Raw genomic sequence first — 17,500 nt, 5'->3', positions numbered from 1 at the left:
TTGGCCTAACAAGGTAACTCCCATCGAAACCTCTTTCCAACAACAGCTTCTCTGCATCATAACCAGAGATATACGAGTGGAACCATCTGAAATAGAAAGAAAACAAGAAAACGTGCACAATTACTCTTATAAAGAAGTAACACTATGGCAAAAAATGCAGTGGATAGTTACCTTCGTGATGGCATTTTGAAGGCGATGAAAACAAGAGATTCACTCCCAAAAGGCTAAAGCTCGCTCTTCTTTATCAGGAAGTGATAAGTTCTCCGTTCTCACGGAAACTGGAAGAGAGCCTCAGTACTACGCTGGATCCAGGCCACCCACGCCTGAGATTTTAAAGATGGTGGACGAAACGTTCGAAACGCCTCCATTGCATCAGAAGAATAGCGTTATTGATTTTCCTCCTGCTGGGCTTCTTGAAGCCGTCATTTCTTCCTTTCCAAGACAGTGGCGAGGAGTATTTTCTTCTCTCAATTCCGAGGACCTTGCTGTGCAAGCAGGATCTTTTTGGCTGCAACAAAAGTCAGTAAACGAAAAGTTGTCGGATATTTCTCCAAATTTTATAGATTTCATCGATCACCTTGTAAGCGATTTTCCTGTTGTATTGAATGATAAACTGTTCTTCAAGCCAAAGATTCTACTTTTACCTTTAAATATGCAGAGGAATACGTTAGCATTCATTGATTGTCACAGTTTTTCTCTTCCTTCACAATGCTTGGAAAAGTTAGTTAACTGTTTGAAAAAATGCGTTCCGGAATTAAATAACTGGAGATTAACTTACTTGAAGATACTGGAGTCGAGGGTAAAAGATTCTAGAGAAGGTAGAAATTTAGACTCCCAAAACAGGGAACAAAACAGTTGCCAAGAAAATTACTGGGATTGTGGCAATCTTTTGACTGAAGAATCGATAACAAGGTTTGAAAATCTGGTTGAAAGGAACATAAATGCTGAATCCTCCAAGGATTTTCCTTTGCTTAGCAATTTTTTTGATCGAAAAGTGCCGGATGGCATGGCCAATAATTATTGGAATAAACCAGAGCAGTGTTTACTGTCTCAAGGATTCATCGCCAAAGATGGTTGCAACGATGATGTTAAAATTGTTGGCTTGACAGGTGCAGGGTCACAAGATGAAGATGTCAATGGTGAGACACTTCAAGAGAGCTTATATCAACGAGAATGTGAAGTTGTTAATGAAAGTTACAGTGAAATTAGTAAGGTTCCAGAGAATACAGCAAGAAGAGAGATGGTGCTGACACCTCCTCCTGAATGTTTGATAATTCGAGATGAAGATCTTCTGGAGCAATCAGAGTTTGACACCAAAGCTTCCGTGGATATGCCAATGAAAGAACAAGAAAATGATCAATTGCTAACTGATTTTTTCAATGAAAACTTCATGGCCTTGAAAGAGTTAATTCAAAGACTGGAAGGTGGAGAGAAAGATACATCCAATGAACTTAAAGTATTTGCCTCCTGTAGCTGCCTTGAAATAGAAAGCATTTGCAGTCAGTTGAATCTTGATGAAGTACAAGAATCTACAACTATTTCTATGTGTCAGAAGTTTGTTAACTCCATTGAAGCAAGCTTTGGCAATGCATCTGTTTTTGCAAGGTATTGTATCTTGCCTAAAATACAAGAGCTAAAGCAGGCAGCATCACGGGACTTATTCTCTGCAATTAGTCAGTTTGCAAAGAAATATTCCAGAGCATTTTGTGATGGTGTTGTGACACGATTGATGCAGCGATCAAATTTGGACAATGCACAGGTGGTGCTTGTCAATAAGATGATTAAGGAATGTCTTAATGGAGAAACAAGACTGTATTTGCTACAGCTTGTTATATCAATCAAGATCAGTTCCAATGGCTGTTCTTTCTCATGGACAGAGGACACTGTATCTGTTGTACAGACAGTGGTTGATTTAAAACCAGAGTTGGACGATGATTTGTTCGGCACGTTTTCAAATGTTCTGGAGCAACAGTCACACAATCTATCAAAGTCTGTAAAATTTTCCAAATTGTTGTTAGCTGTCATTAAGTCTTATGGAAAACAAGTCTCAGTGCTTGTGAACTGTTTCATGCGCATATTTGATGGCAATGAAACATTTCTGAAGAAGGCCGGATTTGCTGCACTAAAGAAAATTGCAACAAACTGAATTTAAGATTCCATTGCAGAGATGTCCTTATTTCTTAGAGTGAGATCCTGGCCACAGCTGTAATTTACTTGGCCTCATTACCCACTGAATTAACCAATGCTTTTCTTCAACTAATTTATTCTTGTTGTCCACATTGCTAACTCCCCACCAGTAGTGTAGCCCCATCTTTCACTATTTAAAACACCAACAGCCCATAATTCCCTAAATGGCTTTCAACTGATGAAGGGCTAATGCTCGAAAATTATGTCAGCTCAGTTTCAAATTTTTCTATGATACAATACATACTTAATTGACCACTCCCCGTAAGGGCTTTTCAGGGTCAATGAAAGACAATCAATAAAACGGCAGAACAGAAAAATAAAAGCAAACCAGTTGGCCATGTACAAGAGCGGCTGAGAAGTTGTACCGGGTCTTGACTTGAACCTGGGACCCCAGGATCTCAAGGCAAGCACCCTAATCACTGTGGCACACTGCCTCCATGGTGATCAATTTACTGTTGTATCAACTCATTTGATAAATTCAACCTTTTTCTGTGTTTCACTTTGCCCCTGATGAAGCACAGTTCCCTAGGAAATTAAACCCCTTTATCCAATTTAAAAAGTATAAGGCAATTTTTGAGTTTCACTAAAACAGAGATTTCTTGAACCCCAGATCTCTGGACCTAATGACTGTTGGTGTTGAATTTGGGTTCATCTTTTACACTACCTAATCGGAATTCCTAACCAGAATAACAATGGTTCTTTTGTCTTGCACCATTTTGGCCCAGTGAGAAAGTCTGCCCTGAACTTGGTACATTCACGGAAAATTTCAGTCTGTGGTCAGATTGAGATTTCAACTCATAGCATCAGTGTGAAAATCCAGGGCTGTATCCACGGGGGCCATCATTGCTCCTTGTTTACATTAACCTTGCAGATTGTGGCATCAGTGATGTAGTTTTGTGTTTTACAGTACAAATGTATGTTGCATTATGGCTCACATGCACTTATTTGCACTTTTTAAAACTCTTACATGACTGTACCCATCATGCTGGTATTCAAACAAGTGGCAGAATAGCAAAAACAATGTCACATTTTTTATTGCCAGGTCTAACATGCCCTGTGAAATAGACCATTTTACAGTTGTAGCTAAGTTACCTGGCCTAAGAATGGAAGCGAGGCTGCCGGTGACCCTGCTTTGATACAAACCTTTGTGCTTTTCTAATGTTAATGCAGACTAATTAGATTTAAAATAACACAATTTACATGATAAAGGAAGTGAGGTCTGTATTAATACAAGCTCACTGGCAGCCTCGTAGCCATTCATAGGCTAGGTCACTGAGCAAACAACTGTAAAAATTATTGCCTATTCTACTAATGTAGCAGAATTAAAATGTCATAAAGGGTGGTCAAACAGAAAATGTTACTTAATAATCATCCACAACACATTTATTTTTTTTGTGTGGATAGGCCTGGATAGGTGCACACATGCTACTTGTCTTGTGTTGTTGAGCACTGATCTGCCATGTTGATTTATTAAAGTAATGATTTGTTGCATCAAGAGTTTTGTTTACTTGGTGAAACACAACCTTTTTGCCTGTGACATCCATGCTTTTTCTTTTGTGTCAAATAGTGGAATTAAGACTCAGTGTTAGCTGTCCACTTATTTTTCTGATCTACATAAGCTTATTTTCTAATGATATAAGTAAGTCTCATTTATTGTATTTCAATGATCGCTTGTGTTCTTTTCTAGAGAGAAGTGACATTCACAGAAATGCACTTGATTATCTTATGTTCTGAATTATAAAACAATTTTTGAGAATGAAATTAATTAGCAGGAACCCATGACCAGAGGACTGACAATTTTGTATTGCTGTGTTTTCACTGACAGAGTTATAGGTTGATTTTACCATGAAAACAGACCGAATTAGCCATTTATAATCCTTAATTGTTACCATTAGTGAAGGGAATATTAACTTAGACAGCGAATCCCTGTCCCCCATAATAGTCGCCATGCGACTCAAGGTTATTTTGATCTGTTGTTCCCATGACTGCTAGCCTGTTCTCTAGGCCTCGGTTGCTCAAAAGGTGGAGAACGCTATCCACCGGATAAATCACTATCCAGCAGATAAACACTAGCAAAACCAATTGAGTTATCCAGTGGATAGCCCTATCCACCCTTCGAACAACTGGGGCCAGGTGTTCAGTTGGAAAATGCAGTGAAAGATGGAGGGGGGGCTGGGACTTGTGGCGGTTCCGCCTGTCCCAACCGGATCTGTCTTAAAGAAAGTTTATGAGTTCCGGTGACCTTGGTTTGCTTACAAATAAAGCTAATAGAATTTTAGGCCTACTTAGAAGAACTTGTAGAGATTGCAAGGACACCGAAACCCTGAAGGTGCTGTACTGCACGTTGGTGAGATTGCAAGTGGAATATGAATCAGTTGTGTGGTCGACATATACTGCACGAAACGGTGACAAACTTGAGCGCATACATTGGAGGGAACAAAATTTATTCTCGGAAAAAAGGAATTTTACCTATGACGAGCAAGGACGTTCGCGCGAAAATTTTCTAATATTGATTTTTTTCTGCAAATTTTACTGTTGAAAGATGATGAGTTAGTGATGTCAGAAATGTAAAAACAATGGGGGGTCACCGACTTCGTTTTAGAGAGAACTTGCCGGGAAGAACACCCTAAATCTGAAAAGATCCAGCTTCTTTAGCGAATAAGGCCACAGTGTCTGTAAGCCCAAAAATATTGCAATTACATCTTTGAAGCGAAATGTTCTCTACCAAACTTTGTTTAAGTGGACCCATCAAGTGAATTTAGTTAACTGTTGAGGTTCCTTAAAGAACAAGTTCGCATTTAGCGACCATAGTTTCATGCGCCTTGCAGCCGCAAGATGGCAGGATTCCATGTCCCGAGGACAGAAATCTTGAAATTTTTTTAGTCCCCACATTGACTTTTTGTTCATTTTTGGACAATGTGGAGATAATTGTAAATAAAATCTGTTTCTGAGAAGAAAAGTAGGGGTCATCACCGAACATTCAAGATCGTTCAATCCAAGCAAAGCAATAAAAAAAGGGCTTCGACAAAACACTGACCCCCAGTCAACTGACCCCCTTACTGACTCCCTATAAATTCGATGGGAAAATGAATACTGCTTACTTAAGCCTCAACATCCCTTTTTAAACAGCATTGTTCAACAATATTTAAGTCTAAGCACCCATTTTAAAAAGGTTAGTTTTCAATTATTGTTGTGATGGCCGATTACTTCATGTAAGCTAACCTTTTTAAAATGGGTGCTTAGACTTAAATATTGCTGAACAATGCTGTTTAAAAAGGGTTTTTGAGGCTTAAGTAAGAAGTATTCATTTTCCCATTGATTTTATAGGGGGTCAGTAAGGGGGTCAGTTGACCGGGGGTCAGTGTTTTGTCGAAACCCATAAAAAAATAAATCGAAAACCATCCGGTGAAAAAAGTCAAGAATTCGTGATGTTGTAGAAGATAAATGAAGAAGACACTTCTCCAAGTTTTAGGCCTGTGCGTGTTCCCAAACTTCAGATATTCGTCGAAATGTTTCGCAGAAATTTACAGAGCCCAGTATGAAAACGCCATGTTGGTGTACATCTGTGGTGCACCAATATGGCGGCCGGAAAATAGTGTCAACATCTGTTACTTACTTTGGCTATCTAGGCGAGTGATCATCTGTACTGAACAAACAACTATTTACCTCAGCACTTTTCCTAATGCTTTAAACTCTAAAAAGGCTCAAAACTATGAGATAAATATATATTTCTCAATAAACTCGATCGTCGCCTCGTGTCACGCACCGCCATAACTCAGAAATTCAAAATGCTCTGGTTTCCAAACGAAGCACGCTATTGAGCTTTAAAATTGCAAATGGATACAAATTTACCGCCTCTTATGCCTGATGAGGATAAAAACTTTCGTGGCTCTTTAGTTTTGGATTTTAGAAAATGATGACGCCACGTGACAACGATCCATAGCAATGGCCATCTCCATCTCGACCCCAGAGCCTTCCTTTCTTTCTCGCTGTCCGTCATGCGCAAAAGAGAAGAGCTCTGGGGTCGAGAATGGGATACTTGGGACGATTGGGACATACGGCGACTTTGGAACGATTTTTCAACGATCAGCTTGTGTTCTCAACGGGTCATTTCATGCACAAAAGAGAAGAGCTCTGGGGTCGAGAATGTGGCCATCTGCCCTTTCTGCCCTATCGTTGTTCATTTTAGTACTTATCGCGCGCGCTGGGTGCATGACGTGGCATGTGCGTGCGCTGTAAGGATGCGCAGTAGCAGCGAACGCCCTTAAGAACTCTTGAACAGCAAAAGTGGCCATTGTTGCCCCTCTTTAGATGGCCGGCGTGAAACGCCGCCATCTCCGAAGTTGCAAAATGCGCAGTATGAGATGCCCGCTGCAAAACAATGGAATCACCTTAAATGGATACTCGAATGTGAATGTAAGCCCGGGGAGGGGGGGAGGGGGTACTACCATATATGGGTTATATAGGTATGTGCCGCTGTGAAGTGTATGGTTTTCAAGCAGGATAGAGTATATAAATCAGAGCGTTTGGGTCTAGAATAGGGTATCATTTTTCACGAAACTGACCAGTTGGTTGAAGATTTTATTTAGACTAAGGAAACCAGGAATTGCTCAACAGCGTTGATAGATGACCATCATGAAACGCTACTGGATATTATTAACTGTCAAAAATCGGGATTCTGACGGAAATCGGTGGTATTAATACTGGTTAAAATTAAGCAATTTATCGTCTTGATAATGCGTACGTACGTGCTTGGCATTGCTGGACAAGTATAAAAAAATCCTTTTTTAAGAAAGAAGTGATTGTGGTATAAGGTTTTGTTTTGGCTTTGTTTTAGACTGTGCTAGTGACCTCAGTTTCTGGAAAACAGCTACTCTAGGATAGGAGTGATTTGGAGAGTTTACTCTAGTATAGGATAGCAAAATCCAGCTGAAACTAGCTCTGGTATAGGCTAAGGGTTCCAGGGTCCCAGCGGCACATCCCCACCCAGAAATTGCTAAAGTACCCCCCCCCCCCCCCCTTCCGGGATGTACAGTAAGGGACCCAGTTCTCAGCCACTTTTTGTTCAACGTTTATTTTTTGCACCACAAATGAATCTGAATAAAAAGCAATTGCTTCCAAAGGTAGCTTGATTCCTTGTCTTTCGTCCTGCCGAGTTTTGAGTTTACAGCAATACTGTGAGCAAGTCGAGGTGACACGAAGGTAGGTGAATTTGGTTTCCCCGAAACGTGTTTGTTTACGGCTACTCGAATTACATGGTCTAATTCAAGTTTATATTTTATCCCTATAGGAGGCCCAAATGAGCCAATTCTCAGTTGGCATGAAGAACGTAGAGTGATAAAGCTTTCTGTTAAACATAAACTTTTCCTAGCCTATTTTATTCTTTGACCTAAATTCACTCCTCAATATTTCCTTAGTACTTTTGCGTATTTGCCTATTCTTGGCCACCCTGCTCGCCGTTGACAACACTAAAAATCTCTCATAGTTTTGTATGCAGTTTTCTTGTCAAGTCATTTGTAGAAGTAAAACTGTAATCGGGTGGCATGTTCTGACAGTAGATATAAATTAAAAATATGAGTTCTGACTTACCGAACCCCGTTTTGAAATACCCAACTCTTTTTTAGTCTCGCTTACCATGGAGCAGTTAAGAGAAAACCTAGGTTTCAGTTTCAGTGTATTTACTTGGAAATGCTATGTTGCTTTACACCAAGGCAAGAAAAAATATAAATAAATAAAAGAAGAAAGAAGTTACAAACAGAAAATTAATCGCTACTATAGCCTCGAAACTAGGTGCCTAAAGGCATTGACAGATGAGGTGCTTGCTACAAAGGCAGGCAGACTATTCCATTCGGGTACGGTTCTTGGAAAAAAAGAGAATTTATAAGTGTCTGTGCGGGGAGCAAGAATGTCAAACTTTTGAGGATGATTACGGCGGGTTACAGTTTTACAATAGCATAAGTGGTCGTTGAAGTTAATAGGAATTAGGTTATTAACTATTTTAAACACCATACAAAGCCGGTCGTGCTTTATGGCGCTGGATAGTTCAGACCAGCCTATTTCCTCAATTAGGGCAGTAACACTGACTTGACGCGAATAGTTCTTGAGCAGTTGTGCCAAAAACGTCCTTTTCTAACATGAAACAAAGCTCGTTAAGGATACTTTGTGGTCAAAATATCAAACACAAGCCTTATTACTCACTTAACAACAAAAGTTGGTGATAAAACGTTGTTTATTCCAAGGAATCGAGCGCACTCTTTTGCGGCCGAGAACTGGGCTCGCTGGCCGATAACTGGGCCCACGAGCGAATCGAAGAATCCATTGTCGTTATTACTCGGGAGAAAATAGCGTTGAGCAGTCGACAGCTTTACATGTGTAAACTGAATGCTGAAGCTAGTTGACTTTGAAATTTCAAGTCCTTACGGCTATTCCAAGGTAAGAAATAAAAGTTTACGTTTTTGTGTGGCCGAGAACTGGGTCCCGTACTGTATCTCCGTTTCTGAACTTAAATTCACAGGATAATCCGTACAGGTTTAGACATGTTGATGACTGTTCCTTGAAGACGAATTTTGCTAGAACGAATAACTTTAAATACACCTATTTCAATAGATATTAAATGTAAGGAGAAATGTAGACTCGGAAAAATCCGAGTCCCAGATGGGATTTGAACCCACGACCATCCGTGATCTAGTCGGATGCTCTAACCACTGACAGCATGTTCTCTACCTTGAATTGACGATTATCGTTAATTTTTTTAAAATTTGCTTTCAATTGACTATTTTTACTAGCTTGATATGGATTACGGGAAATGAACATATTTCTTTTAAAAGAGGAACCCTATCGTTTGGACTCGCAGGACTCGAACCTGGGAACGTATAATTAACAACCCCTTCACTTAACCATTAGACTACCACATCACTAACTGCGAGGATGTCATTTTTTATTAATGTCAATAATTTTTTCTTCCAAAAGTGCCGCTGTAAACGTGTATTAACAGCCGCCAGGAAGCAAGCTTACACAGTGGAAAATGTCGGTTACCCAACTTTAAGAGAAAGCTAACCATTTTAAAATCAAGCTTTAGCCTTGACCATTATTCAGCAATGATTTTATATATATACTAATTAGTTTTGGTAAATAATCGGCAAATTTTTAGTCAGTTGATCTTTAGTGGTTAAGTGGATAAAAACGGTTCCTTCGAAGTGGTTGGCTTCGACGGGGTTTGAATCCGTGACCTCGTGATGCCGGTGCGACGCTCTAACCAACTGAGCTATGTTGGGAGCTGGTAATTTGTGGCTTCAAATGTTCCCGTGATGAATGAATGAACGAACGAAATGATATATGATATGAATATAACATTCCAACAGAGTTTTCAGAATGACTCTAAAATTGGTTGTAACTATGGATCTATTTGTACTTAAAGTGATGTTACTTGTTAACCCCAATGAATGAACAGGGGCACCCAACATCAGTTTTCGGAAAATATCTGTTTGGAAGACGATTTAAGATCTAGAATTTTCGGAACATTTGCTGTAAAATTTCTTGCTTGCGTGCCTCTCCTAGGAGTTTCAAACATCTGAAAAATGGTATAATTGCCCATTTTTAACGGATGTTTACCTTAAAAAGGTCAGGGAGCCTTTTTTCTGGCTTAAATTTTCGAAAAGGTAAGTTTTGATCCCTATAACCTTCGGATCACTAGCCTTTCAGCTACGAAATCCGAACAGATGAAAAATTTTTAGGGGATATCTACGGTTTAAATACTAAAATACGTTTAACAATGCTATGTTTAAGTGGTTTTGAACTATATTATCGTTGGGTGCCCCTAAATGAAATCACGTTATTGACTGGGGGATACTCGAGAAAAATCCGACAGCCCTGATAAAGGCAGTTTCTTTTGATATACATATTAAACTTCCTAGTTTGATTGTTGTTCTAACGAAAGCTACAGTTTAATACTCTACAGGACGAATAGAAAATAAAGGAAACCCTCATTTTCTCTTGACATAAAAAGTTACTCCCACCCACAGGTCCTTTTCAGGTCTTTTCAAGTTTGATTAATAATATCACGATATTTCATTTGAAGTTCTCAAACTCAAGTTAATAATTCATATGCCAAAAACAAAAGAAATCACTACCGTGAAGGAAGTTTGGATATGTGGTCTTAACTAGCACAACATTTCGCCAACTTTGATCCCAAATATCTCGAAAGAGATACACTCGAAAGAGTGTTTCATCAGGTATCCAACCACCTCGAAACAGGTTAAAAAACCTCGGCCTTCGGCCTCGTTTTTCAACTCGCTTCTCGGTAATTGGATATCCAATGAAACACTCCTTCTCGTAGCATTTCACAAAACTTCATTTGTTGTTCAAGGAAAATAAATTCTGGCCTCCAATCGCCAGGTTGTTTAAGCAGTAAGACAACTATTGCATTAAACGCCCCACATCCTGCGAAGCCTCCATGTAATTCTTTTATCATGCAGCAAGAATATTTTAGGGTAATGAACATGTAGATCTACAACTGCCATTAACGCCAAGAAAACTACAAGTAAATAAAAATAAATAAATAAAATGCTGTCAATCATAACCATAGAAACAAATAGTCAGTAATTCAACAGACATAAGATAAGCTCTAACAGCTGATTTAAAAAGTTCCGGAGTCTTCATCTGCCAATGTATTTAACTTATTGCCTATTCCTCATTAAGCTGGTTGATTTGGAATTAATATTAATGGGGGCTCAGCCACGAAAAATCCCAGGTGACATCGTATTGTGATGAATCACAGTAAGTAAAGAATGTGACGTTACTGTGTTTAATTTTGCAGCTTAGCTTCTTTCGATCGTACAATAGATCGTAGGATCAGTAGATTTAGACATTTGTAAATCCAGTCCGCGGTGTGGTTGTATGCTTTGAGAGATCTATTTATTCGTTAAGTTGAATTTATAAAATCGGCGAACATTTTAGTAATTAGTTTACAGGAATTATTCTGAAACTAGTATAGGGCTGAAGCAAAGATTGACCTTTGTTAGTGCGTGATTGGGCGCAAATTAATTAATTAAAAGTTTTCTTTCATTATCTATTTGGTACGTTTTCATTAAGGTTTAAATTTAAAAGACGAGAGGAATCAATTGTCATGAACTCAGCGTTGCACATCGAATGGTTGTTATTCAAATTTCCGTTTGATTTCCTTTTGGTTGTCATTCATTGTTCAAACAAAAGGTCATATTGTTATGTAAAGTAATGTCTTTTTACTTTTTAATTCTTTGTGGTACATTTGACCCGGTGGCAATCAGAGAGCAAACCAAACTAAATTTGACAACGCCTATTGGCCTCTATTTAAAGGCTACGAACCTGCGAAGGCATTGATTGAATCAGTTGCCGACTACTGCTTCATCTAGACTGAAATGGCAAAACACCAGGCAGACTGCTCAAATTCTGGGGAGGACTTCGGAGAATTATCATTTTCCGCGTTAGAATTACAGGCGTTAAACTACTTGGACGAGAGCATAAGATTTCATGATACCCAGACAGAAGATAATTGCTTTAACAACAGATTTGGTAGCGAATCTAGGCTTATGGACCAAAGAAACTTATCGAATCAAGTTTTCCGAACTCCTAGAGAAAGTCAAGCCAAAAAAATGAACGCTGGTTACATTCTCGTTGACGGATGTGAAATGAAATACGTTTCGAGCGACAAATCTGAAGATCTTTTGACATCGCATGACTCTGCTTTCACTATTGATGGGAGTTTGGAAGAAAAGACTTGGGAAAGTTCATCGAAACCCAGCTCCGCTCATGCATCGCAAATAACGTTGATAACAGACGATGTAATTACAAGGACATTACCTAAAGACTCCATTTGCCGACTTTCCCTCACGCCCTATAAGAGGCTACCATCGTGTGTTCATTTTACGACACTGCAGAAACTTTACTTCATTGCCGTTGGTGCTGCCCCTGTGTTAACATTTAACGCATCTTTGATCAGTGTTGCGTTTTTTCTGCCAATTCTCGGGAACCACGTCTTGTCGAAAATAGGTAGGTAAATTATAATTAGTATGGCAAATTTGTAGTGGGGATAACTCAACATATACGGGCTGAATTCCATAAAGCGCACATGACACAGGATGCTGAGTTCAATTTATTTCTCGCTTGAAAAAATCACATACTTGAACTAGAACTAAATTTCTATCTGTATACGGCGTAACCGGCGAAGCAAAAGTCGTTCGAGTGGCAGGCACACCTGTTCCTTCCAGAGTCAGCATATCGTGATTTTTCTTTGTCATGATCACATCAACACTAAAGTATGAATCGACTTTATTTGGTTTTTGCATACTAAGGAGGCGCCAGAGTCTATCACCCGCTTCAATCTTGGGAGGCTCAAATCAGTTTCAATACTTTCAACAAACTGCACTATTTAGAAGGGTTGAATCTACCCAACTGTTTCTAATAACTATGGTACCATATGAACCACCAATAATTCCTTAACAAAATGAAGGTAACAGGTTACTATGGCAACCCTATATTTTGTCTTTAAATGCTTATATCGCCAAAAACGAACCGGGTGACCCCCAATTTTTATTGTGAAGTGATTAACACACTAAGATAAAAGTATCTGGAGCTGATTCAGAAACACCTCACATGCATGAGTGCATCTTTTTTTAGCAATTAATGATGTTTAATTTGGTACCATGAAACTGCCGTTACACGATACAGTGTCGTAGAGTTAAACAAGTTCTTCTAATAAGTCATTCCCTCGAAATTGTTGAAACGCTTTCTGCCACCTTGAAGTAACGTTTGACAAATCGCATAATTAAAACGAACGCATGTTTCCTCTCTGAAACTCTATAAATACCTAAATCAAAAGAAGAAAACGCAGGAAGAGAATAGACAAAATTACAATTTGCATTAGAAACCACAACTGCTTATCAGAAAGAAGATTCTGAAATAGAAGATATAGAACCAGATGCCTCATAAGATTTAAAATTTACGTTTGAGTAGGAAAATGTTGGAAAAACAAAAAAGATGACGAAACGCAAGCTGACCTGACCATTCAAAGATAACATTTAAATAAGCCATTTTACAGTTGTTAGCCGAGTGACCTAGCCTAAGAATGGCTGCGAGGCTGCCGGTGACCATGTATTGATACAGAACTTCACTGCTTTTATCATGTAAATCGTGTTGTTGTAATTCTAATTAGCCAGTCTACATTACTTTTAGAAAAGAACAAAGGTTTGTATCAAAGCAGGGTCAACGGCAGCCTCGCCTCTATTCTTAGGCCGGGTAACCTAGCTACAACTGAAAAATGGTCTAAAAAAATTACTTTCATGGTTTAGTGAGCGTATGTTGAGTATCAATGACCTTCGCTTAAAATGCCTCCAATCTCAAAATTCTTTTCTTCCAGAAAAATCAAATTTTGGCCCCATAAAACACTTACGTTAACCGGTTGTAGTTTTTGCCCCTAAAAGGCCGCATAGGTTGCGTAAAGTTTACATAATTGTCAGTTGCTTGTCTCATGACCGAGATGGTGAAATGGCACGGGTATATTCCTGAAATGACGTCACGAAGGGACGCAAAGAATTTTGTAACGTCATTTCAGGAATAGACCCATGCCTCATACCATCTCAGCCATGGGACAAGGGAAGTCGCAACCGGTTAACATTCAGGCATCTAGTTTCTCAAAAGACAATTAAATTAAAACAAAATAAAAACTGGCATTGAACCCTTGGTGGGCGAATTAAAATCGATTTTACGAGCTATACTTACAATGCATTTACTGTAAGACCAGGCGAACTATGAATCAGTACTTTGTTATACCCTAGTGGAGCACACACACACACCTCGTACAAACGCCGTTTTCAGGGCGGACGTGTAAGTTAAGAACCTTGTTTTATCCAGATTTATCCTTGTTTTGTGCCATAATTTGCATAGGTCGGGAAAACACACCTTGAAGTTAACCGGGCCCCATGGTGAAATTTGGTTGGCAAAAACATGGCCGCTAATAATTAATTTTTCATCCGATGTGCAAATCAGCCTTACTAGAAGCGTATGAAATTGAAAGAATTTTAGCTGTTTAAGAAGGTTGGTCAGGCGAATTAGCCCGAAGATATTTATTGGCGGCTATTTTTGCGTTCGGTCATCAGTAACAGTTTGTTTATGTTTGTTTTAAAATTATAACGAGGGGAGATTACAACACAGTTCACGAACCACTTCTCATAAGCGACCAGTTTTTCACAAAACCAATTGTCTACTTTGAAGCCGAACCACTATCGTTTTGGGTAGGAAAACCATGCTGATTTGGACAAAATGCTAAGGCTTTCACAGCCTAGGCGTTTCCTTGTTGAAAAAGTACTGACGAGAAATATCCTTTATTTGCCTTAACAGGAATTTGTCATCATATTCCATTTTTGGCTGCCATGTTGCTAATATTATGCGGTAAAAAACACTGGGTCCCATTCCTTCCGACAGTACCCATCTGCCTCGTTTTGATGATCGTTTGCGGTGTCGTCATTCCGGGCCTTGTGTTAGCTGGTTTCACAACGTCAATTTTTACCATTTATGGTGTTGTAACACTCAATGGTTGGTGTGCAGGTCTGAGTCTTTCACTGCTCGGTCGCGTGATTGTCCTGTTTCCTGGTGGCGAAGTGAGCTCATTAATACGCTACGGTGAAAGTAAGTAAAACATGACAATCCACAATATCTGTAGCATATCGTAAGGGCCGATTTACACGGTACGACTTTGTCGCATGCAACAACGGCTTACGACAGGCCCACGACATGATTTACGATTGTTGTGTACGTCAGAAAGAGTGTCGTAGCATTTTAAAACATGTTTTAAAACGCTGCGACAGTCGTAAGTCATGTCGTGAGCTTGTCGCATGCGACAAAATCGTATCGTGTAAATCGGCCCTAAGAATTATTACAGAACTGTCCAGTAAGACAATTTCCGATCCAAAGGAAATCAAGAAGGGTTAGAGTAACAAGCGTAGATTTAATATTGTTTGCAGCAGGCTAAATTCACGTTATTGACTGATTAATAGTTTACTTAGTGTCATGCGTAAAAGCGTAATCCTGGAGCCACATATTTGGAACTTTCATTTACACATTTTTAAGAGTTATCGTTTTCTCATATACCTATCTTATACTGTGTTCACACTAGACCGAAACATGATTAGTCTGATCCTTAATGAAACATGGTTCGTTATGAAAAGTGTTCACAGTGCATTGCGCGAATCATGGTTGAAACATAATTATTCTTAGAATGATTGAAGCAACCTCGCAAGAAAGTTTCAATCATGCTCAGACCAAACACGTTCAAAATGGTGGATGGATGCGGAGAGGAGGCGAGTGCCCAAAAGAACCAAGATTGGGGCTATTATGAGGCGAAATGTCCAGTTGCAATATGGGCCGATGAAGAACTACAACGGCAATTATGGAATATCTTGTGCCGAAGAAAGTGCAAATGCCGTCTCCTCGTTAAACGGTGCATAGCCCTCCTCCTCCGAAGGTCTTGAAAATTGACACAAAACCAAAGAATGAAGGCAACTGTTACAGTACTTTCCAGTTCCATTCTACAGCTGAAGTGTAACAAGTTTATGCGAGTAACATGCGATAGCATAAATTATACAACCATCCTTGAAACGTGTTTCAAACCGACATCTGATGTGATAAATGCAAGAACAAACATGTTTACTCTAATCGTGTTTCGGCTTTAATGTGAACACAGCTTTGGATGGGCTCCTCTCGTTTAGAGTTTCAACTTAGCTAATTAAAAGTTAAAGTCTGCGATCATGTCTCGTCTGTATAAATCAATGTTCAATTAAAGGCGGCAATTAGCAATCTAAAAATAACTAAGTTTGAAAAAGAGACGACAACTGAATCGAGAGGTACATGTTGTTCTCTCCGAGTCATAAGCTCCTGCGCAGTCCGAGAAAATAAAACTTTACTTCAAAAGCGCTTTACCTGTGATATTTCAAACCGCTAAATAAAGAAAATAAAGAGAACAACTGCGAGGATCATAACTTCACTTAAAATGATATTTGCAATCAAATCTGCTCGACAATTTTCTTGAAAAAGGTGTTTGTATCGAAAAAAAGAGTAAATCACTTCTTTTCACTTTCAAATTTCCGGGCGCCGCCACCTTGAATAATATTGACGTGTTACGGTTCCCTTAAAGCCTGGTTTACAATGTGACATAAGCAAAAGCTGTGTAAACGGGGAGTGACAAAGCCATAAGCATAAGAAAAAGGAATCGTTTTTATTTCTTATGCTTATGCTTGTGTCACGCTAATAACTGTGTAAACCGGTACAACATAAGCATAAGACCGTCCGCCATTTTGGAACGTGGCTCATCTCATTCTCTTGCGAGTTTTTTTTCCTGGAGCTTACTGCACTTGCGTATGTAACTTCTCTTATGCTTATGCAACAAGTTTGAACTTCGTTATGCTTATGCTTATGTCGCAGTGTAAATCAGGCTTAAAGGGAGAGTTCCACGGTTTTGCCTATGTCCAAGCTTTGGCGCTAGCAGTTGTAAATTTTACGGTTTCTTACTGAAACAGGTGATGTTCATTAGTCGCTGAGAGTATTAAAGCGTATACACTGAATGACTGAGGGCCAAATTTGGTGGAAAATACTTTGGGTTCAAGTTTAGTTTTGACCACCGAATTCATTGCACGGGTAGAACACTTTATTCTACGCACGAGTTGTCCTAACGCACAGGCAGTAAGGTTCATAACACAAAGGAAACGATTGCAAAAGTAATTCCCATGAGTAATTCTACTTCTATGGCATTGTTTCTGTTTCCTGCATCAGTGCTTTCGATTGTTGCAATGACAATGAAATTAAATGGGATGACGTGACAGTTTGCTCATGCGCAGAGACGTGAAACTCTCCTTTAATGAGCTTTTGTTTTAAAATAATAGGCCACTTCGGAAAATACCATAATACTCTTTGTTTGTTCCCCCAAATTTTGCACAAGCATTGTGTTTGTCTTCTCTTGGGACCATTGTAAACGTCCCATGAGAAACTGGAAACAATGCTTATGCAAAATTTAGAGGGACAAACAAAGAGTATTATGGTATTTTCTGAAGTGGCCTATAGAGCATCCCTGACACGTCACAATTATTCAAAATTGGAAATTTGAAAACCAAAACAAGTATTCGAGCAGTTTGGATTGTGAACATGTTCTGTGGTTTGAGTTAATTTTGTCGTTTTTGTGGAGGTTTCCTTCAATTGCGATATGACTCCTTGGTTAAAACAATTTACAGCAGGCAATCGTTCATAAGAGTCTAAAGGACCTATCTTTAAGTTGAACCTACCTTAAATT

The 17,500-nt window shown here is 39.1% G+C and overlaps 3 protein-coding genes across 4 annotated transcripts in view; 2 read left to right on the top strand and 1 right to left on the bottom strand.

Moving 5' to 3' along the window:
* LOC138052153 (tyrosine-protein phosphatase non-receptor type 11-like) overlaps window positions 1-288 on the bottom strand; it is a 32,579-nt gene extending 32,291 nt beyond the window's left edge. The window contains exons 1-2 of the mRNA XM_068898527.1: window positions 172-288; window positions 1-86 (exon numbers count right to left, since the gene is read on the bottom strand). The exon at window positions 1-86 is cut by the window's left edge and continues 37 nt beyond it. Of these exons, the coding sequence (XP_068754628.1) occupies window positions 1-86; window positions 172-185 (100 nt within the window). The 5' untranslated portion in view covers window positions 186-288. The remainder of the gene's footprint in view (window positions 87-171) is intronic.
* On the top strand, window positions 198-2,256 carry LOC138052152 (uncharacterized). Its single transcript, XM_068898526.1, has one exon. The coding sequence runs from the start codon at window positions 338-340 to the stop codon at window positions 2,144-2,146; it is 1,809 nt and encodes a 602-aa protein (XP_068754627.1). The 5' UTR covers window positions 198-337; the 3' UTR covers window positions 2,147-2,256.
* Window positions 2,257-10,786: 8,530 nt separating this feature from the next.
* LOC138052149 (uncharacterized) overlaps window positions 10,787-17,500 on the top strand; it is an 8,666-nt gene continuing 1,952 nt past the window's right edge. The window contains exons 1-3 of one of the 2 annotated variants that reach the window (XM_068898524.1): window positions 10,787-10,962; window positions 11,472-12,213; window positions 14,560-14,847. In XM_068898524.1, the coding sequence (XP_068754625.1) occupies window positions 11,583-12,213; window positions 14,560-14,847 (919 nt within the window). In that variant the 5' untranslated portion in view covers window positions 10,787-10,962; window positions 11,472-11,582. The remainder of the gene's footprint in view (window positions 10,963-11,471; window positions 12,214-14,559; window positions 14,848-17,500) is intronic. The other variant, XM_068898525.1, reaches the window with a different exon arrangement.

The sequence above is a fragment of the Montipora capricornis genome, chromosome 6, assembly GCF_036669925.1.
Source record: "Montipora capricornis isolate CH-2021 chromosome 6, ASM3666992v2, whole genome shotgun sequence".
In the NCBI taxonomy this organism is placed as follows: Eukaryota; Metazoa; Cnidaria; class Anthozoa; order Scleractinia; family Acroporidae; genus Montipora; species Montipora capricornis.
Note: the sequence above shows the minus strand (reverse complement) of the source record. Positions and strands in the feature narration are given on the sequence as shown.